General features: G+C 36.5%; 2 protein-coding genes across 2 annotated transcripts in view; both read right to left on the reverse strand.

The window, feature by feature from the left end:
- RGS22 (regulator of G protein signaling 22) overlaps positions 1–4,377 on the reverse strand; it is a gene marked incomplete at both ends in the record, with an annotated part of 92,338 nt that extends 87,961 nt beyond the window's left edge. The window contains 2 exons of the mRNA XM_083360333.1: positions 1,607–1,635; positions 4,353–4,377. Of these exons, the coding sequence (XP_083216459.1) occupies positions 1,607–1,635; positions 4,353–4,377 (54 nt within the window). The remainder of the gene's footprint in view (positions 1–1,606; positions 1,636–4,352) is intronic.
- Positions 4,378–11,733: 7,356 nt separating this feature from the next.
- Positions 11,734–16,901, reverse strand: FBXO43 (F-box protein 43; the record flags this gene model as incomplete). The annotated part of the gene is made up of 4 exons (XM_083357760.1): positions 11,734–11,982; positions 12,338–12,523; positions 14,497–14,599; positions 15,436–16,901. 4 exons carry the CDS (start codon positions 16,899–16,901, stop codon positions 11,734–11,736), a joined length of 2,004 nt encoding a protein of 667 aa, XP_083213886.1.
- Positions 16,902–19,902: the final 3,001 nt, after the last annotated feature.

The following is a 19,902-nucleotide window of genomic DNA, read 5'->3' on the forward strand; positions in this document are numbered from 1 at the left end:
GTCTGTACTTGTGCCTTTGATTTTTCCTGCGTAAATGTAACACTTTACTTTTCTCCACATTGAAACTCCTGGTTGTCCCAAAAGTCCTTTTTCAAGAAGCTTCTTTAGCTTCTTCAGTCAGAGCTGAAGAAGCTTCTTGGATGAGAAGCAAAATGTCTTCAAAGAAAAAAACAAAGTCCAGTTGCTTTTTGGAAAAATAGCCAAAATAATGTCCCCATCTGCATCAAACCATCTCTATTTTTCTGCTGTGTCCTCAAAGTGAACTGGGTTCAAGTTGGCCTAAGCTGTACTGGTATTAAAATAGAGCTTTTCCTCTTATTCGGAGAGTAGCCTCAAATTGTGTCACACCTGCTAGGTTTTGTACCTTGAAGGTCAATCTGGGACTGGCAGGGACAGGGAACACAAGTGACAGAGGCAGTACAGGTTTGTGGATCAGCACTGGTTTCACACTTATATAGCTTTTTATTGACTCAAGAATGGGCAGAGAGCACTATCCACTGCTTAATGGGGAAAGGCTTGAAAAAAAGCTTCAATACACTTAATTCTTTTCTATTTTGTTTATAACTTCCTGCTTAATCTGACTTCTAAACAGAGGTTTTAGAGCATCTAGCAGGCCGAATTATGGAAAAGGTAAGGTCTTTAGGGAAGGAAAACCACATTCCTTTCTCTGAAGTTATTCCTTTCTTTTAAAGGCCCAACTTGGCCCTCCCTATTCTTCCTATATCAGAATCTTTGAAAGAATTGGAAAGATGCAGATGGAAAATGGTCATTCAGGCAGGAAGAGATAGAAGATGGTGGTTTCCTTGCCTTGTCCTGCCACTCACCTATGGAAGAAGAGGTTGCATATCAAGGGTGGGATTCAGCCAGTTTGCAACAGTTTGGCAGAACTGGTAGCTATTTTTTTGTTGTCCAGACCCAGAATGGACTTCCGGAAGCAGCATCCATGCAGAGAACCGGTTGTTCACCTATTTGAATCCCACTACTAATTCCAATGCTTGTCAAACTTGACATTTTTAACATATCCCAGAATTCTCCAGCCAGTGTGTTAGATTGGGATTCTGAGAGTTGAAGTCCACACACCTCAAAGTTGCCAAGATTGAGAATCACTGCTCCATGTGATTGTTTCTCACTCCTTCTGTAAAGGATGTTTGAAGTACGAGGAAAGATTTTGGAGAGAGGGCTCTGTGCTTTCCAAATTAATGCTTCCATTGCATTCTTTTTCAAATTATTAAATATGTCTGTCTTCAATAATATTCAGTTACTATGGAATGAAAAGCATTTGATTTGGTGGAACTTATTTCTGATTCAAAATGTTTAATGTTCTGCCATCAATAACATGGTTGCATAATAACATGGTTGCATAAACAAAGAGATAGAGTCAAGATCACATTTAGGACTCTTATCTCTGAAAAAAAATGCATGTCAGATACTAGGAATTGATTGTTGTAACTGAATGAATAATTATAAATAAAGGGCAGGGAAGATTTAAATGTCAGTTATACTGCTAGCAACATAGCTGCTCTATCTGAAAATATGTCAAATACTAGAGTAATTAAATTACTATTTTCAATAATTTGCAATGAAACAGGGAAAACAGTTTACTTACAAATTCATTCTCTCTTATGCAGGGAGGCACTGAAAAATAAACAAAAATAGTATTAACAATGTATCATATAGCTAATAATGAAAGTTCCCTGGACCAATTATGAAGTCATTAAAGTTATTCAGACAAATAAATTATTGTTTGTTTTATCAGTAGCTGATTATCAGTTATGGCAAAATCAGTTTTTAGTAAAAGCAGAATAACTATACAGTAATCATAAGCCCCCATCCCCAAGATCAATACACTGATCATAAGATCCTGTTCACACAACTAGAAACAGCAATAAGAAAATAAATCATATATCCAGATAGTTCCTTTTTTGGAAAAAATACTATTTTACTTGCTTATTAAATGCAAGCAAGTAAAATACTAAAGAATTTCGTGAGACAGATCTCTTTATGGGGTCTATTCATTTTAAAATATTCGTGCCAATATATAGGATATTTTCAACATGTTTAGAATGCGTATGATTGCTATTAAGCAAGAAGAAAGCCAATTTTTAAATGGTACCTTTCCTACATAAAAAAGCTTGTTGGTCAGTTTTTAGCAAGTTATTATTAGGTTGATAAAACATTTCATCTATCAATTTCTACATATTTTAAACTTGTGATAAGCTTTAAAATATGTAGAAAGAACAAGAACAATTCTAATTATTTCTCTGAGTCCGCTGGTAATTCTATAACAAGTTCTAATATTTTTAAATATCTCATTTTCTAAATTCTAATTTTGTAAGACATATGTCAGAGAAATGACTGCTGTGTCAGACTAAATTGGTGTTTCAGAATGAAGGGTCCATGGACATTAGTCGTATAGCAGTATTCCAGTATTTGAAGCAGTATTCCAGTATTTGATGGGCTGCCACAAAGAAGAGGGCATCAAATTATTCTCCAAAGCACCAGAGGGCAGGACAAGAAACAATGGTTAGAAATTGACCAAAGAGAGAAGCAACCTGGAATTAAGGAGAAACATCCTGACAGTGAGGACAGTTAACCAGTGGAACAACTTGCCTTCAGAAATCATGGGCACTATCACTGGAGGTTTTTAAGAAGAGGCTAGACAGTCACTTGTTTGAGATAGTATAAGTTCTCCTTCTTGACCAGGGGGCTGGACTAGAAGATCTCCAATGTTCTGTTCTATTCTATTCTATTCTGTTCTGTTCTGTTCTGTTCTGTTCTGTTCTGTTCTATTCTATTCTATTCTATTCTCTATGGCTTGCTGAATTAGCTTTCAGTGAAGAGTAATAGATTTTGAGTTCATAGAGTTAAATTTCTAAGCAAATGTCAGAAGTACTTCTGAGAGTTAAAAGATTCAGAAGAGGAAAAACAACCAACTTGGATCTAGAAACCTTTGGTTGGTGATGGGGTATCATCTGCTGCGTCCTGTATGTTACTTAACAACAATACTTTATACAGCCTCAGTCAACATAGCTAATGTGAAAGAAGCAGGATTATAGAAAGAGCAGATTCCTCACTTTTGTCCCTGTCTCAATACTGAGTTTGGTCATGTGTCATAATCTTCCCTGCTCGGTGATCCATATATAGAATGGAAACCACAATCCTTTGCTCTTGTAAGAAAGGAGAACACAGTAAAGCTTGTTAATGCACATTTATACAAATGGTATATTCATGTTTAAAAGTATTTAATCAGGGTGCAAAAGCCCAACTCAAAATTAACCAGTGTTAAACTTCCATTTATTTCAGTGAAATGAGAGCTACTTCGTTCTTAGATTGCGTTATTTTGTTTCATTAGGACTTTTTGCTGTGAACCTGATTCTGAATTTATAGAACCATTTGCCACCACTGGGTCATCAACTAGCCAATCTTAATCGACCCTGACGAAGCTGAGCAGGGTTTCAGTGGAAGACCAGCACAAGATCCCAGGGCTGATAGGCTTGGGGGGAAAAAATCTTCCCAGAAGAAGCCAAGGGCAAACCATGCAGCTGCTAGGAAAACTGCTCGGTCAAGCACAACTCACTAGAGCAGGGGTGTCAAACTCAATTTCAGTGAGGGCCGCATCAGCATTGCGGTTGCCCTCAAGGGGCCTGGTGGGTATGGCCAGGGTGGGCGTGGCCTACTGGGTGGGCGTGGCCTACTGCGTGGGCATGGCTAGAGTGTGTATGGCCTACTGGGTGGGCGTGACCAGCTCTACATCGTTCACATCAAGGGTGCCTATGGGGGCCCCGGGCAGGAGTGGGACAGATCTGAGGGTCTCTGACAGGAGGAGGGTCTCTGGGCCAGGGCCAAGGCAGTGGGGGCCGTTCCCTCACTGTTTCCAGGATGGCTTCGCGGGCCACATGAAACCACTTTGCGGGCCGGATCCAGCCCCCGGGCCTTGTGTTTGACATGTCTGCACTAGAGACTTTATCAGCTGGAAATATTGAATATTATTCATGAATAATTGAATATTATTCATGAAAACCGGAATGGTTTGACAGGGGTCAATTTTACCCAGGAACTGCAAATGAGGATACCCCCAAATTCACCTGAGTAGTTGTTTGAAGAAGAGCAGATAAGGACTTCTATGTTTTTACTGTCCACAAATGATAGTACGTTTGTGTGTGTGTGTGTGTGTGTGTGTGTGTGTATTCTGACTATCACCATTTCTGATCGCGCCCTTCCTTAGAAGAGTGGAACAGCGCTGGGGGAGGGGGGGGTAAATCGATCTGACATTTTCCAGCTTCCGCTTCTCTCCCACCCTCTCCGGATCACGACGAGCAAGCCCCGGGCAGCCTCTCAGTTCTAGCACCTACCGGTGGTGAGCCTCTTCTCTCGCATGGTGCGGACGCGCGGCCGGGCTCTGCAGAAGCCCTGCTGTCCGTTCCCCCCTCCCGCCCACTCCCCCGGGTTGAGTTAAAGCCTCATTCTTCTCCGGCGAGCGCGGGGGAAAAGGGGGAAAGAGCAACCCTGCTCCGCTGGGGCCGTCGAAGAGGCTGCCTGCGGCGAAGTTCAAGGCGAATTTCGAGCGCGCCAGACTTGCCAAGAGTTTGCACTTGGCCCTGAGCCTGGTTTGTGTGGTCTCACAGCGAGGCTGGGTTGCTATGGAGCCGCGGGGTGACAATGCGGGAGGGAGACGAGGGCAGTTGTTTGACCCCCCCAGGCACTAACTAACATTGGTCGTTGGCGGCAGAGCAGAGGCTTTCCTGGACTACACTACACTAACCCAGCCGGATGAAACGAGGCAGAGAGAAGCCAACAATCGCCCGCTTGAAACGATCTGGAGCAGGGGTCGGCAACCTCGGCTCTTTTATGACTCGTGGACTTCAACTCCCAGAATTCTTGAGCCAGCTGTGCTGGCTCAGGAATTCTGGGAGTTGAAGTCCACGAGTCATAAAAGAGCCGAGGTTGCCTGCTTGTCATTTTTCCGAGAAGCAAAGTAAAGGACGGAAGATGCGGCTTATGGTAGCCTTCCCTTCCCGGCTTTCTCGGGCAAGCAAAGTTGCTTTCGCTCTGCTGGCTAAAACTGGTGCCCGCTTTCTACCCACCCCCACCCCCCGGCCACTGGGGAGTGCCCGGGGCAGTTTGAAAAGTTTTGCGCATCCCCTCCCTGCCTTCTCGTTTCTCCGGAAGCTGGGATAGTCGTAAAGACAGGTCTGGCAATCGGATGGGGGAAATACTAAACAACGTGTTTACAATTCCCACCAGGTACAATTTGGATAGTCTGATTAAAGATGAGGTGAAATCTATGAATCTTGTTTTCCAACAGATGCCACTTCGATTGTGATGCATTTGGCAACAGCTAATGCTGCTGCCTTGGTGACGATTATACTGTGCTGAATTCTTTCTCTGGCAAGGCTCCCTGTTACTAATGCTTAACAACAACCTTTTAGGTTAGTCCTTGAGGGTTCAGATGAATGGCTGCCGTTTGGGCCAGTCATACACTTCCATTCTATGAATGAATTGTTTCTCTTCTGTTATTTTCGTTATTTCCCATTTAAAGTTCGATACAATTTGTAGGCCATCAGTACACATGTTCAACAGTGGACACCCATATAGACTTCATTTTCTCAAAGATCAACTTTTATAAGTTATTCTCAGATTTTTTTTTTCCAGTCTGAGCGATGCCTGTATGCATGAGGCTGATTATTGAAATTGCAAGAAATATCATTCGATTTTTGCTAGACTATGAGAGAATGAGAAATGAAGTCGTGGTGGTGGATTTTGAGAGCTTTAAAAGATTAGGTCCATTCAGGTTGAAAAAGCTAGATTGCTGGTCATACTATATTACTTTCAGCAGTAGAAGGCTCATGCTTCTCAATATCAGTAGGGAAAATGTGCTTACTGTATATAATTATATATTATGAAATATACATTATATGCTGTGTGCATATATAGGCATTGGTGGGACAAAATGTTTTAGGTATGATTTTAAGGACAGAAAAAATCTTTTTGAGGGGAATAAACCGAAAAAGGATGAGCATGGTGTTTTAGAAAGTTATAAATTGCCTGAGGATCATATCGATTTGAAATAAGATTTTGAAATTATTTGTAAGAATCCTTCCAAATAACTTTTGAATTCTGAAAAGAATGATAGGATAGGACTTTGAAAGTTGGACATCAGAAGAAACAGGAAGAAACTAAATAATACAATTAAAGGAGAAGTACATTAAACTCAATTTCCTAACATAGAATGGAGCAAAATATTTTAATATTGGACATGTTGAAAGACATTTGTGAACAATGGACTCAGAAACTAATTTTAAAAATCTCTGCCAATACAGACAGACAGTGTGTATATGATGTTATGGAAGAGCTTCTACCAAACACTGAAATTTATTTGAATGTGGATTTACAAATCACAGGCTAAAAGAATTATCTGGGAAAAGAGGATATATTGAATATACAAATGAAACCTGTTGATGTCTCAATAATTAAAAGGACATAGAAATAACAAGCCAGAAGAGTGACTTGGCTAGCCTTCCTATATTGATTTAGTTTTGTTGAAATATTGAAGAGGTGACAAAGAAAAAAAAGGAAATAAAGACATCATTTGAAGGGATTAAAAACTAGATTGTTAAAAGTAAAGGAATATAAAGTTAGTGTATTTGATCATGGTTAAAATAGATTCATTACTATCTCTGCTAACCCTTAATGAACTTCTGCTGACCAGGACTGAAATAACAATATTTTACAGATTTGTTTATAGATAAGAGTTAAAATATAGGGAAAGGAGATCATTTGTTGTATTTTAGGAGAAGGTGATAAATTACTAAAATTGCTTATAGTTGTGACAAAGGGGAAGTATATATTTTTCTTTTTCTTTACTATATCCTTATTGTTCCTTTTTTCTTTTCTGCACTTTTACTTTTTTATTAATTTTCATTTGTATTGTAATGTTTGTAACATTTAATAAAATTATTGCAATATGTGTGTGTATGTATAAAAATATGATTATATATATGTATGTATGTATGTATGTATGTATGTATATGTATATAAAGAAGAACAACCACTAATTCAGGATATGATTCACAGAGTTCTGAAAACCAAAGTAGGAATACCCGATTAAGCCATTCTAATCTTCCCAGGATCATAACATAAACAAGGCAAGAACAGAGTTCTGGTTGAATATTTTTATATCTAAAAATGCCCTTCTATATATGCTGGTCCTTTTGTTTGAGACAGATGTTTGGCAGTTGCAGAGACCAAGGTCATTTTAGTCCTAAACATCCAACTTTCATCCTCTTGCTTTCAGGACTTTTACATGATCTCACTGAAATAAACCAAGACCTCTCTGAGTAGTAAGTTGTAACTGATAGCCAAAGAAAACATATTTTAAATATTAAATACACTCTGAATATAGTTGGCAGGAAGGACTGGAATATGAATCTATGTTGCTGAGTTTACAATTGCCATGAATAAACCTTAGAACAAGATTAAAAATAGGTATATTTCTGAAAATGAATCTTTGTTGTCCCCTAGTGGTGAAATCCAGCATATTTCAAAAGAGAAACTCACAGCGCTGCACTGTAGTGTCAGATATCAAACATCAGGGGAGTAAAAGATATTTGGTTCTCTGAGCCTATTTATTGCAGATCCTCCTACATGCCTCTCAGCACAGGCTTCCCTGATGATCCAAATTCAACAATGAAAAAATGCCCTCAGTTTCTCACAAGATCTTCTGGCAGCAGCTTAAAGAACTCAGAGGGAGAGTGTGGGTGTTTTGTTGTCTGGTTTATATCACTTGAATTCATATGGCATGGATTCAGTTATAATTAATTTCATTCTAGTCATGGAAAAGCACAAGCAACTGGAACCAAGATATTTCCATGCTGTGACAAAACCTTTTTGGAAGGGATTCTTTATTTGGCTTGTTCTTCTTATCCCATTCATTATCAATTTGATTGTTGCATGTGTCCAGCTTGCTTATGGGAGGGCAAACAAATTGAAGCTTAATTGTAGATAAAACAGAGATCCTCTAGTTGTCAATCAGACAGATTAGGAAGATTCAGCTTTCACTGCATAGAGTTACATACTCCTTGACAGTGCTTTTTTTGTAAAAGAAAAAGGTGCCAGAACTCACATATGCCTTGCCTACCTTTCAAGGTTCCACCCAAAAAAGGTGCCGGAACTCCGTTCTGAGCGTTCTATGAGAAAAAAAGCCCTGCTCCTTGAAGACTCACATATGCATTCTGGGTGCCCTCCTGGATTCTATCTCAACCTGAATGCTGAGATTTCAGCTATGGCCTGGAATGAATTTGCATATCTCAGCTCAGTATGCCAAATGTGGCCATTTTGATGGATTTCCAATGGGGTCTTGATGAAGCAGAGCTTAGCTGTATATGGAATGGACCATTTTTACTCCTCATGGACCACTTAAACTATCCAAGCTGCAACTAATCCAGAATGTTGCGATCAGATTGTTGATAGGAGTCAAAGGTAGGGTCCTCATTTAGCAACCAGTCCCAGTTATAATTGGGATGAAAAAATAGCTTTGTGACCAATGCCCAGATTTACAATCTTCATAGCATCTCTCTCAGCCACATGTTTACCATCAGTCACAGTTAACACACACTGTCCTGTATAAAATAATAAACATGGTCATGGGATTTTTCACTTAGCAACCCTTTTACTTAACAACTGAGTTGTTAGTCAAATTAAAACTAACAACTTCAGCATGCAATGGGTACTTGTCATGGGTACTTCTACATCCATAATATGGTTTATGAGATTGTTAGTGTGACTTAGAAAATGAAGAGGTTGCACATGGGTAAAAATACAAATAGCAAACCAGTCTTTGGATTAAACACTGTGCTTTGTTTTGTTAAAACTATTTTGTCCACCTTGTCAAGTGAAATATGTGACTTTACAGGCACAACAATTGGGCAAGTTAGCTTTAATGGAACTAGACTGAGATCAAATTTATATTCAGAAGTTTCATTAAAAATTACTGACATATGTTTATGATTTAGCTTGAACAATATGCTGAATTGATTTAGGGCATGTAGAACACACAATGCAACAACAAATCTGAAGGTTAAAATCAAGCCAAGCCAAGCATGTTTTGTACATATATTCCTTGGAATGCTTATCTGGCACAAATAAGCATATAGCTGAACCTAGTAAAAGTTGGCTAAGCCCATGAGATGTTACATATTTACAGCACAAGCATCTGCCCTTCCACTGCTTGCAAAAGCAGATATCATTAAAAAACACCATTGGCACATGCTGGCCATTACCCAAATGTAAGCTTGGCAAATCATCCCACAAACTATATCACAACATTTTACAGTTCACTTGACATTTTGGTGTTGCCAGAAGAACCTATTAAAAACTGAATATTCATTACCATGCCCTCAAAAACTCTAAATACATCCTTGTTTCATGACTATGCAAAGATAAATCCTATGCATTCGTTTCTGAGAAATTTGTTGGAACATTGGGCTGACAAAATCACAAAGAAAGCTTCCTGTTGTGAGGCTTAAGATTTTGCTGCTTCTCCAGCAATCACAGAGAAGGTTTATCACTATAAACAACTTTAGCTCTATAGTCAACTTATTCCCTCCTGCCTGAAGTTGCTGATTTTGTGCAGTCACATGACATGATAACCCAAGTACTGTATGGAGTTAATTTTGTAATTTCTGTTGTATCAAAATATATTATGGTTTAAAGTGAAGATCTGATTCACATGTTCAGACGATGATTGTAACACATTCAATAACAAAGCATTTTAGTACATTCTGATAAGATCTCAACAAATGACTCTGGGCAGTGTACATCATAAAACAAAAATTAAAAACAATAAAATATATATTTTATGATCCCTGAACAGAACTATAACCATGGATTTTAAAGCAGCCAAGAAACAGCTATATTAATCTAGTGTATATGCTCCATTCCTGAGAAAAAATGGAATACTTGCTTTTTTGTGTAATTGAAAATACAGTGGTACCTTGGTACTCAACTGCTTTGAAATTCATCGAATTTGATACTCAACATATTTTGATGTGAAAATTTTGTCCCAGTACTCATTGTTTGTTTGGTACTCAATGCACAAGCTAGAACTTCTAAAAATACTTATAAAAATAAATAAAATCTTTAGCAGAATTCTGCTAGTGCTTTTTTCCTAGAGCTTATATAGACCCACTATTGAGTGGGAGAAGGCTCTCATCATGGAAGGACAATTCCAACTGTAAGTTGCCGAGAGTTGGGCAGCTATATAAATTTGTTTAATAAACAAGCAAACTGGCCCTCTAAGACAGGCATATCAAATAGGCTGGATGCGTCACTCTGAAACCCCGCCCACCCCTTTGCCGGCAATGGGAAAAAAGTTACGAAATGTCGCACATCATCACGTGACGTCGCGAGTTTGACATGCCTGCTCTAAGAGGAAGATGAATAGAAAATATAATCTATATATGTTCTCAATCTCTATTGTTCAATTTTTAATGAGTTTAAGCAGCATACTTAAATATGCAAGTCATCACCATAATATGATGAAGTCAAAATCTATTACATGTTGCTATATATTTTTCTGCTCAGGATCTTTCCTGTAGAGAACACAATACTTTAGAACCCAGAAAATAAAAAGAAGATATACACAATTTATGTTCCTTATTATAAGAAGAAATTAGTTTTGTAGGAGTAATTATTTTGTTTATTCTATGGTGATTATCTTGAAATATATTTGCATGTTTTCCAGATTGCCTTGGTTTTGATCTGCTGAGATTCCATCACTTGGCTCCAGTTGCCCTGAAACTACAAAGTGAAGGGGTTATGCTCTGGGTCTGGGCTCATCCGTCAACCAGAGGACTAAAGGCTGCTGGCTCATTTGCATTCTCAGAGGCAGAGGCTCACCTGTTCAGCTCAGACGATTGCCAAGAGTATGTAACTTCAGGTTCCAGTATCTGAAATTCCATATTTTTTTTCTCTTTTTATTCTGGCTTTTCTTTTTGTATCCTGACTGTTGAACATAAACTTATTTTTCAGTTGCTGTGTATAGCATTTGGAAGATACTATAAAAATAAATAATATTTAGAATGAACATGTTTGAAAATGTGTCTATGCTATGGAAGCTTGATTCCACATACCTACAGTATATGGAGAAGTCCATGCCAACGCTACAGAAGTGGTTTGTCACTGTTTTTTTTAGGGTTTTTTTCCCCAACTTCTTAGTGTAGCCTAAAGTCCTTATAATTCCTGGGGTCCCTCATGCATGTAATAAATCCAATCCGCCTTAGTTTTCTCAATTACTACTTGCTATGATTTAATTGTGGTATTATCATTATAATATATTTAGAAATAGCTATTAAAATATAAAATATAACACATATTTACACTAATTCTTTTTTGACAATGGCAAGAGCTAAATTTAAAATTCCAAAGCAAGATTGCAAGACATATTCAAACTATATTGAAAGTGCTTTATTGAAATCTCATGAGTGTGTCTGGCAAAGTAGCAAACACCAATACAAGAGTTTAAAATTTTTTCATTTCTTTTTTCAAAAATGTATCAAGTTATATTTAGAATATTGATACAAAGAATTAAATTATCAACTTGATTCGTGGTCAGAGTAGTACTTTCAAAATACGTAATTATTAAAAAGTGTTATATATATATATATATATATATATATATATATATAAAATTATGGGTAGGGGATGACACATTTGATTCTGTTCACTCCAAGAAGCTTAGAGTCGTTTTAAATTTCTCTTGCTTTTTGCACTTCCTGGAAGAGCATCTTTTTTACTTTGCCACATAGAAGATAAACTGCTACACTCTCTAGATCCATGGAAGGCACATAGACATAAAACACAAAAATCAAATGCACAATCTTCCCGGCTACACAGTCCACGTTTTTTTAAGGATTGATATTTAGCAGGACACTGACATCTTGGACAGGGTTTTAAAGCTTCATCACTGAAAAGCGTTTGCGCAACCTATATTAGGAAAACAGAGTTTAGGTATAGTATGCATGCATTTTCATATGGCTAATAATTTATACTTACATTATATACTTTAGGAGCAGAATGCTCAGTATATTTCTAAATCAAAAGTCAAAACACCTCATTATATTTGAAAAGATATTAGGGCAAGAGGCAATGTTAATGGCAACAGAGATCACTTCTTCAGCAATATCTAACAATAGCCTCAGTTCATTAAATAATATATTTGTCACCTAAATAATGTTCTCCAACACTTATATTTTTTATCTTTGCTTGCATAACTCAGTCAAATTATATTGTGGGGACTGGTTTGTGTTTTATTTTAAAGTAGATAATTGCAGTTACCTACCTTTATATATGCTTCTTGCTTGCTCCTTGATTGAAAATTAGGGCTATGCTGTATTGGTGTCAAAGATTCTTTGCATGATGAGTGCATTTGTAATAGCACAGATTTTGCTTGAGCCTGGACTGGTCGTAGTGCAAATCTAGTCACCATAAATTTACTAGCAGCATTTTCAGTGTCCAATAGGCATCCCTTTAAAAATGATCCAACACTACATATCATTTATTTTTACAAAAAACAAACTTAATTTGCAATTAACCATTTTATGCCAGCCATGCATTTAAAGATCCTATATTCTGTTTGTCTGATAAGTTATAATAAGGTAAGAATTATACAAAGAACTTTCTAATTCATTTAGTTTCAATACTGTAGGGATCTTCAAATTTAATACCCATACTGAATACTTTTTATGCCCAAATATTTACTATTTGTCCTTGCATTTCAGCATGACGGCAACCATTTAGAAGTTTGTTCTAGATTACAGAGTTGATAGAGGAAAAGGCCTTTTGAGCTTCACATTGCTCCATGTTAACGTCTGTCTGTTTGTTCGATCTTCCAGTTCAGATAGTGGTATAATGTAAAGGAAGTTCAACAAATTCATTCTATCCATACAGATAGGTTATCTTCTATGGAAGCATTCTCTGAGTGAATGCAATTTTAATGCAATTTAAAAAATCACTTCCAACAGAGAATTAACTAAATTATAACTGCATTCAAATATACATTTATCAGAATATTTTACAATTTTACAATCAGAAAAATATAGAATTTTTTTTCAAATCTTAATAACTTTAAAACATATGTTTCTTATGTGATTAGAGCTTAACCATACCAAATACGTGTATTTTAAGATTAATTTTATTAAATTATATCTAGCAAAACAGATCTATTATCTGATGATAATGTGTATACACTTACATACATGCACATCTCTGCTATTGTATTTTAGGGCAAGTTATGATGTGAATAGCGCAAAAGGAAATGGCAATAGTTAATCAAATAAATTATTACAAGCATGAGATGAGAAAAGAAAGCATAGCCAAAATAAATTTATGCCAACACACGCACTATTTCTCACTATGCCCTTTGGTCCTCGCAACCACACTTGCTCATACCATGATCATAAACCTTGACTTTTAAAAGACTTAGCATCTTCTTCCTTTTAGGATCAACTCATCGGATGGCGTTGAATCTTTTGATTCCAGTCAACTATTTCACCTTTCCAGCATTTTACTATCTCATCCATATTCATTCTCTCTGTATGACTAACATACTTCAAAATACTTCTTTCAGTGGTGAGATTCAAATATGTGAACAACTGGTTCTCTGTGTAGATGCTGCTTCCGGAAGTCCATTCTGGGCCTGGGCAACAAAAAATTAACTACCGGTTCTGGCGAAGTGGTGCGAACCAGCTGAATTCCACCACTGACTTCTTTGTACTGGTTATTCACTTTCATATTCAATCTGCTTACATTCAACTCTTAACTGATTCTTGAACATGGAGAATGAACATAATAGACTGCTTATATACCATATTCTCACAACATGCAAATTATTTTTATGATCTTTCATTGATAATTAAGTCAACTCTTTTAGTTCTCTGCATATATTCATCAATTCCATACAATTAGAGCATTTATTACATCTTTTCCCTTTGTATTAGTTTCATGGACATGTAACATATTTTTCTGTTCATTTCATTCATTTTCTTTTCAACTCTCTGCCATTTTTTCCTTTTACATTCCAAGTCACATCTTCCAAATCATATTGTTGACATTAGGCATGACCATAGACATAGTCCATACACATAGTTTTCGTCAATCAAGGCCTTAATATAACACTTTTTAGTAAAATAGAGAAGGGGTAAACTAGCTTACCTTTTTAAATCATACTCAACAAGAAGAACAATACTGGCCAGTATGCCACAAGTGCAGCCAAAATCCAGTTTTATCCTTCAAATATTAATACCGTTCTGTTCCAACTAGAATTTCTAATATAAACTTCTAAACTGGTTTATTATTACCAACATCCTACCAATTCAGAGTTTCAGCAGTGTACTGACATGCACTTGAAATAATATATATTTGTCATGTTACTTTTTTCTTCAAGTTCAAACCATGTCTTTTCAATTCACTTTCCAAAGTACCTGTGCAATTGTAAGTTACCTTAGCATCTGCTCTTAGCTGTTTTATATACAACTTCCGCCTCCGATTAGCATGCTTATCATGTACAACAATTTCTCGCCAGTTTTTGCTTACTTTCCACATACTGAAAGAAAGATTTGTTATCAGTAGCATCCAAACATTATGCAAGAATTGAATGGATTGCTTCATTCCTAATACACTGTATGTATAATTGCGTATAATTCAAGTATACTGTGTTCCTAATATGCTAACACATGAAAGAACTACAATGGAGGTTATCATTAAGAACAAACTGAATCAGGACTATATACCTTCATCAAATTATGGAAATATTATAATCATTTTTAACAATTTACATCATCTATTATGGAGAAACAGATGCTAGTATTAAATATTTAATTCCTAATTTATGCAATTAAAACATAAGATGTTGATATACTTCATTCCTCAACCTTAGAGACACATGGAAAATACTTCTCCATACATAATAATTATTTGTCCAATTCCAAGTCTTATTTAATGAAAGTACTGTCAGAAATAACATCATACAAAGCAAAAAGAAAAGTTGAAATACAAGTTAAAACTACCACAAGATGTTGAAAAGTGGAATGCTCTTATCCAGGTTTCCATTTACCATAGTGTATTCTACAAGCTTCCACCTTTTTTTAATCAATAGCAGCAGCAAATATTCTATGCCCAAATATAAATCTTCAAAATTAATTTTTGTATTTTTTTAAAAAAATATTGTTGGTGCTGTTAACTTCTACAAACTTTGCAAATTTTCAGATGAGGGCACATTCATTTTGTATAGTGTAGCTAGGCTACATGAGCATAGGCACTCAGAGAGCTAAGTTTATTATTAGTCTATGCAATTTCAACGTAGCTACATTTATATAGAAAAGTAAACAGTAGTGGAGATATTCAACAACCATTTATAATTTTGTAAAATATATTTCTTACCTGTATAAGCTTTCTACATTCAGAATGGCTAAAATCGTAGCAAGAATATGTTTTAAGTCTCTGTCTTTTAATTCTGTTAAGATATCTAATTTTTCTATTCCCATTTTCTTGCCAATTAGTTGAGCAACAATATATTTTAACACAGATAAATTATCACCATCAAATTTCTTCAGTAGATCTTTTTTGTCTGCTCTTTTATTCCTATTTTGCGTAAAGATCTCATGAATGACTTGCAAAGCGGGAGTTATTGAGAGATTTCCAAAATTTGGAGCCATGCATTTACTTTCATCTTCTTTAAAAACTAATTCATTGTCTTCATTGATAAAATCATCTGCTTTTTGTTTGAGTTTTGAATTAGCAACGGTATTGTAATCTTCCTCTTTTTCTGATTGTGACCCACGTTCTGAAAGAGTGGATAATCTTCTTGAGCGCTGTAGTTTTCTTACCTTTCTTTTAGAATTTAGACTGCTGGAAGATTCATTACGTTTTTGAAGTAATTCTTGGAAGGATCCCTCATGATCTGACAAGGATTCTTCTGATTTATCAGACCCAAATGAAATATAGCTACTGGTATCAGAAGTTAACAAGCTCAAGTCACTTATTTCTTTAGCAGATGGTGTATTTGTTTCAGATGTATTAAGATTAAATCTTTCACCAAGATTGTTGATGGGTGTGATAAATTTGTCATCACTTAATGAAGATTGTGAATTTCTGATTAACCCTGAACTCTGCTTACTAAAACATATATGTGCACTTTCAGTTAAAACATTAGGAGTGATTGTAAAAGATTTGGACTGGATTGGTGATAAACCAGCTGGTTCTGACAAGCTGCCTTTAGGTTTTGAATCATCTATTGTAGAAGTCCTTTGCTGGGAGAACATAAACCTCAGTTTCTGACAGTCGGAATTAGATTCTTCAATTTTTAGAGTACTGGTAGCCAAAGGCTTATAGCTTTTCTCTTTTGGAGAATCCAAAGCACACTTTGATACCCTTTCATCGAAGCTAAGGAAATGAGCTAAACATGTTTTTTTCTTATTCCCTGAAGATAATAGCTGCTTTTCAGAAAATCCCAATGCACCAACAGATGCTGCTTTAGATACAAGTAACCTTCTCCGGAGTGTTGAGTCTTTTTTAGCAACTTTGGGTGTTTCACAATAGTCTCTAGGTATATTAGCATCCTGCCCTTCTGATAAAATAGCATTATGTTTAATGGGAGACAAAACTGAAGTGCACAAACTACTAGAATGCAAATATTTAGAATATTCTGTTTCATTCTGTTCTCCTTTGCATTCTGCATCAGTATAATAAAAACTTGGGTCCTTGATTGATTCATTGTACCCACTGTCATGAAATATGGAAGGAGAGCATGAATCTTTAAAACTGCAGTATCTTGCACTATTTCCAGGAGAGGTCAGCCTGCCACTTTTAAAAATAGAATTAGATAGAATTGAATGGGTTTCTGACATCTTGTGTTTGGAACCAATTATCCTCTGCAAAATAAAAAATAGTATTTTACTTCAGAAATCAACAGCATAGTTTTATTTATAATTATAATTTTATTTACCTTTTAAGACTTTTAAAAAGAGGCTTTTAAGAGACTGGACAGCCACTTGTCTGGAATGGTGTAGGATTTCCTGCTTGTGAAGGGGGTTGGACTAGAACAGGGGTGTTAAACTGCTGGCCCGTGGGCCAGATGCATCATAGCAAACCGCGCCCACCCCACTGCTGGCAATGGCAAAAAAAAATTGTGATACGTCACTTGACATTGCAAGTTTGACACCCCTGAACTAGAAGATCCTTTCCAACTCCGTTATTCTGTTATTTAAGAATTTAATATTCTTTGGTATATTCATGGATATGCAGTAAAAGTGCCAGCAAATTTGGAAAACTCAACAGTGGCCACAGGATTGGAAAAGATCAGTTTACATTCCAATTCTAAAGAAAGGGAATGCCAAAGAATGTTCAAACTATTGCACCATTGCACTCATTTCACATGCTAGTAAAGTTATGCTTAAAATCCTATAAGCTAGACTCCAGCAGTATGTGGATCGAGAACTTCCAGAAGTACAGGCAGGATTTCGAAGAGGCAGAGGAACTAGAGATCAAATTGCCAACATATGCTGGATCATGGAGAAAGCTAGGGAGTTCCAGAAAAACATCTACTTCTGCTTAATTGACTGTGCTAAAGCCTTTGATTGTGTGGATCACAACAAACTATGGCAAGTTCTTAAAGAGATAGGAGTACCAGACCATCTTATTTGTCTCTTGAGAAACCTATATGCGGGTCAAGAAGCAACAGTGAGAACTGGACATGGAACCACTGATTGGTTCAAAATTGGGAAAGGAGACCGGCAAGGCTGTATTCTGTCACCCTGCCTATTTAACTTATATGCAGAGCACATCATGAGAAAGGCAGATGATAAATCAAAAGCTGGAATTAAGATTGCCGGGAGAAATATCAACAACCTAAGATATGCAGATGATACCACTCTAATGGCAGAAAATGAAGAGGAACTAAACAGCCTCTTGATGCGGGTGAAGAAGGAGAGTGCAAACGTTGGCTTGAAACTCAACATTAAGAAAACCAAGATCATGGCATCCAGCCCTCTCAATTCCTGGCAAATAGATGGGGAAGAAATGGAGGTAGTGACAAATTTTATTTTCCTGAGCTCCAAGATCACTGCAGATGGGGACTGTAGCCAAGAAATTAAAAGACGCTTGCTCCTAGGGAGGAAAGCTATGGCAAATCTAGATGGCATACTAAAATGCAGAGACATCACCCTGTCAACAAAAGTGCGTATAGTCAAGGCTATGGTTTTCCCAGTTGCAATGTATGGCTGTGAAAGTTGGACCATAAGAAAGGCCGTGTGCCGAAGAATTGAGGCCTTTGAACTATGGTGCTGGAGAAGACTCCAGCAAGTCCCCTGGACTGCAAGGTGATCAAACCGGTCAGTCCTAGAGGAGATCAATCCTGACTGCTCTTTAGAAGGCCAGATCCTGATGCTGAAACTCAAATACTTTGGCCACTTAATGAGAAGGAAGGACTCACTGGAGAAGAGCCTAATGCTGGGAAAGATTGAGGGCAATAGAAGAATGGAACGACAGAGAATGTGGTGGCTGGATGGAGTCACAGAAGCAGTAGGCATGAGCTTAAATGGACTCCAGAAGATGGTGAGGACAGGAAGGCCTGGAGGAACGTTGTGCATGGGGTTGCGATGGGTCGGACACAATTTCGCAACTAACAATATTCATGGAAATATTTTAACCAAAAAATTCAATCACTACACTTTGTGCCTGCTTTATATTATATTAAGATATTTGTGTTCTGAAAGTTGATATATTTGGTATTATCAGTTATTATTGAAAAAAGCACCATGCTATGTTTTCCTTATTAATTTATATCCAGTTTTCTAGCATGTTCTTAGCAACTCTGGAATAACTTGGCATAATTTCTGATTTGTATCCATGAATAAATTGGAAACTGATAAAAAGTGAAGATCGAGCTCTAGCAAAATTAGATCTTAACACTTTAGTTTTATTCCTTGGAATAGCATAACTTTTTAATTAAAAAAACTTTAAAATACTTGAGTTAAATGTTGCATTTCTATGTAAAAGAAGCTATACCTAACATGTTGAAGGTTATTTTTTGTTTTTTTAAATAAAGTTGCTTTAATTTCATTTCCTTCCTTTTTTATCTCTAGAACCTTAAGATGGAGCTGATGGGATCTGCCAGGATGATGTCCAAATCACTAAATGAACTCCATTGTCAGGTAGACTCCACAGAGTATTGGCTTTCCTGTCATTATCTATTTCTGTCCTTCACCGGCTTTTAAAATAATATATTATACTTAATGTTTTTATTAAAGTATCAAAAACTTTGATTCTAAATATTCTTGGGTTCATATAGTATGTTAATCTGCTCCATATTTATTCACTCCAAAAAGTTGTAATTTCTAACCTGTTTGGTTACTGAATTATGAGTATTTATGACTTTTCTAATATATTGCATCTTTCGTTTCTTCTTAAATGGAACAGTTTCCCCCCCCCCCCAGGTAGGAAAGTTGTTTCCTGTTTATGACAATAAATGTGTAGGTAATAGAGAGTAATATACATACATAATTAGAAATAAATGACACTTTGTTCATAGAATTTTATTTCTGAATAAGGTAATAGGACAGTAGTTTTAGTTTTCATTTACGTAATAATGCATATGATAAGGGAGTCTAATAGGGATTGTCCTTGTCTTTATGGAAATCTAAAAAATATCTAATAAACTGTCTCATAATATCCTGATTAATAAGCTAGTAAAGTACAAAATGAATAATTGTTAAATGGGTTCATAACTCACTGAATGATTACACCCAGAGATTACTCATAAATGACTCTTATCAGACTGAAGAGTATTATGGAGAGAAGTGCATCCCAGGATTCTGTCCTGGATCCTGTTTTATTTAACATTTGTATTAA

This window comes from Vipera ursinii (assembly GCF_947247035.1).
Source record: "Vipera ursinii genome assembly, chromosome: 3".
Lineage (NCBI taxonomy): Eukaryota > Metazoa > Chordata > Lepidosauria > Squamata > Viperidae > Vipera > Vipera ursinii.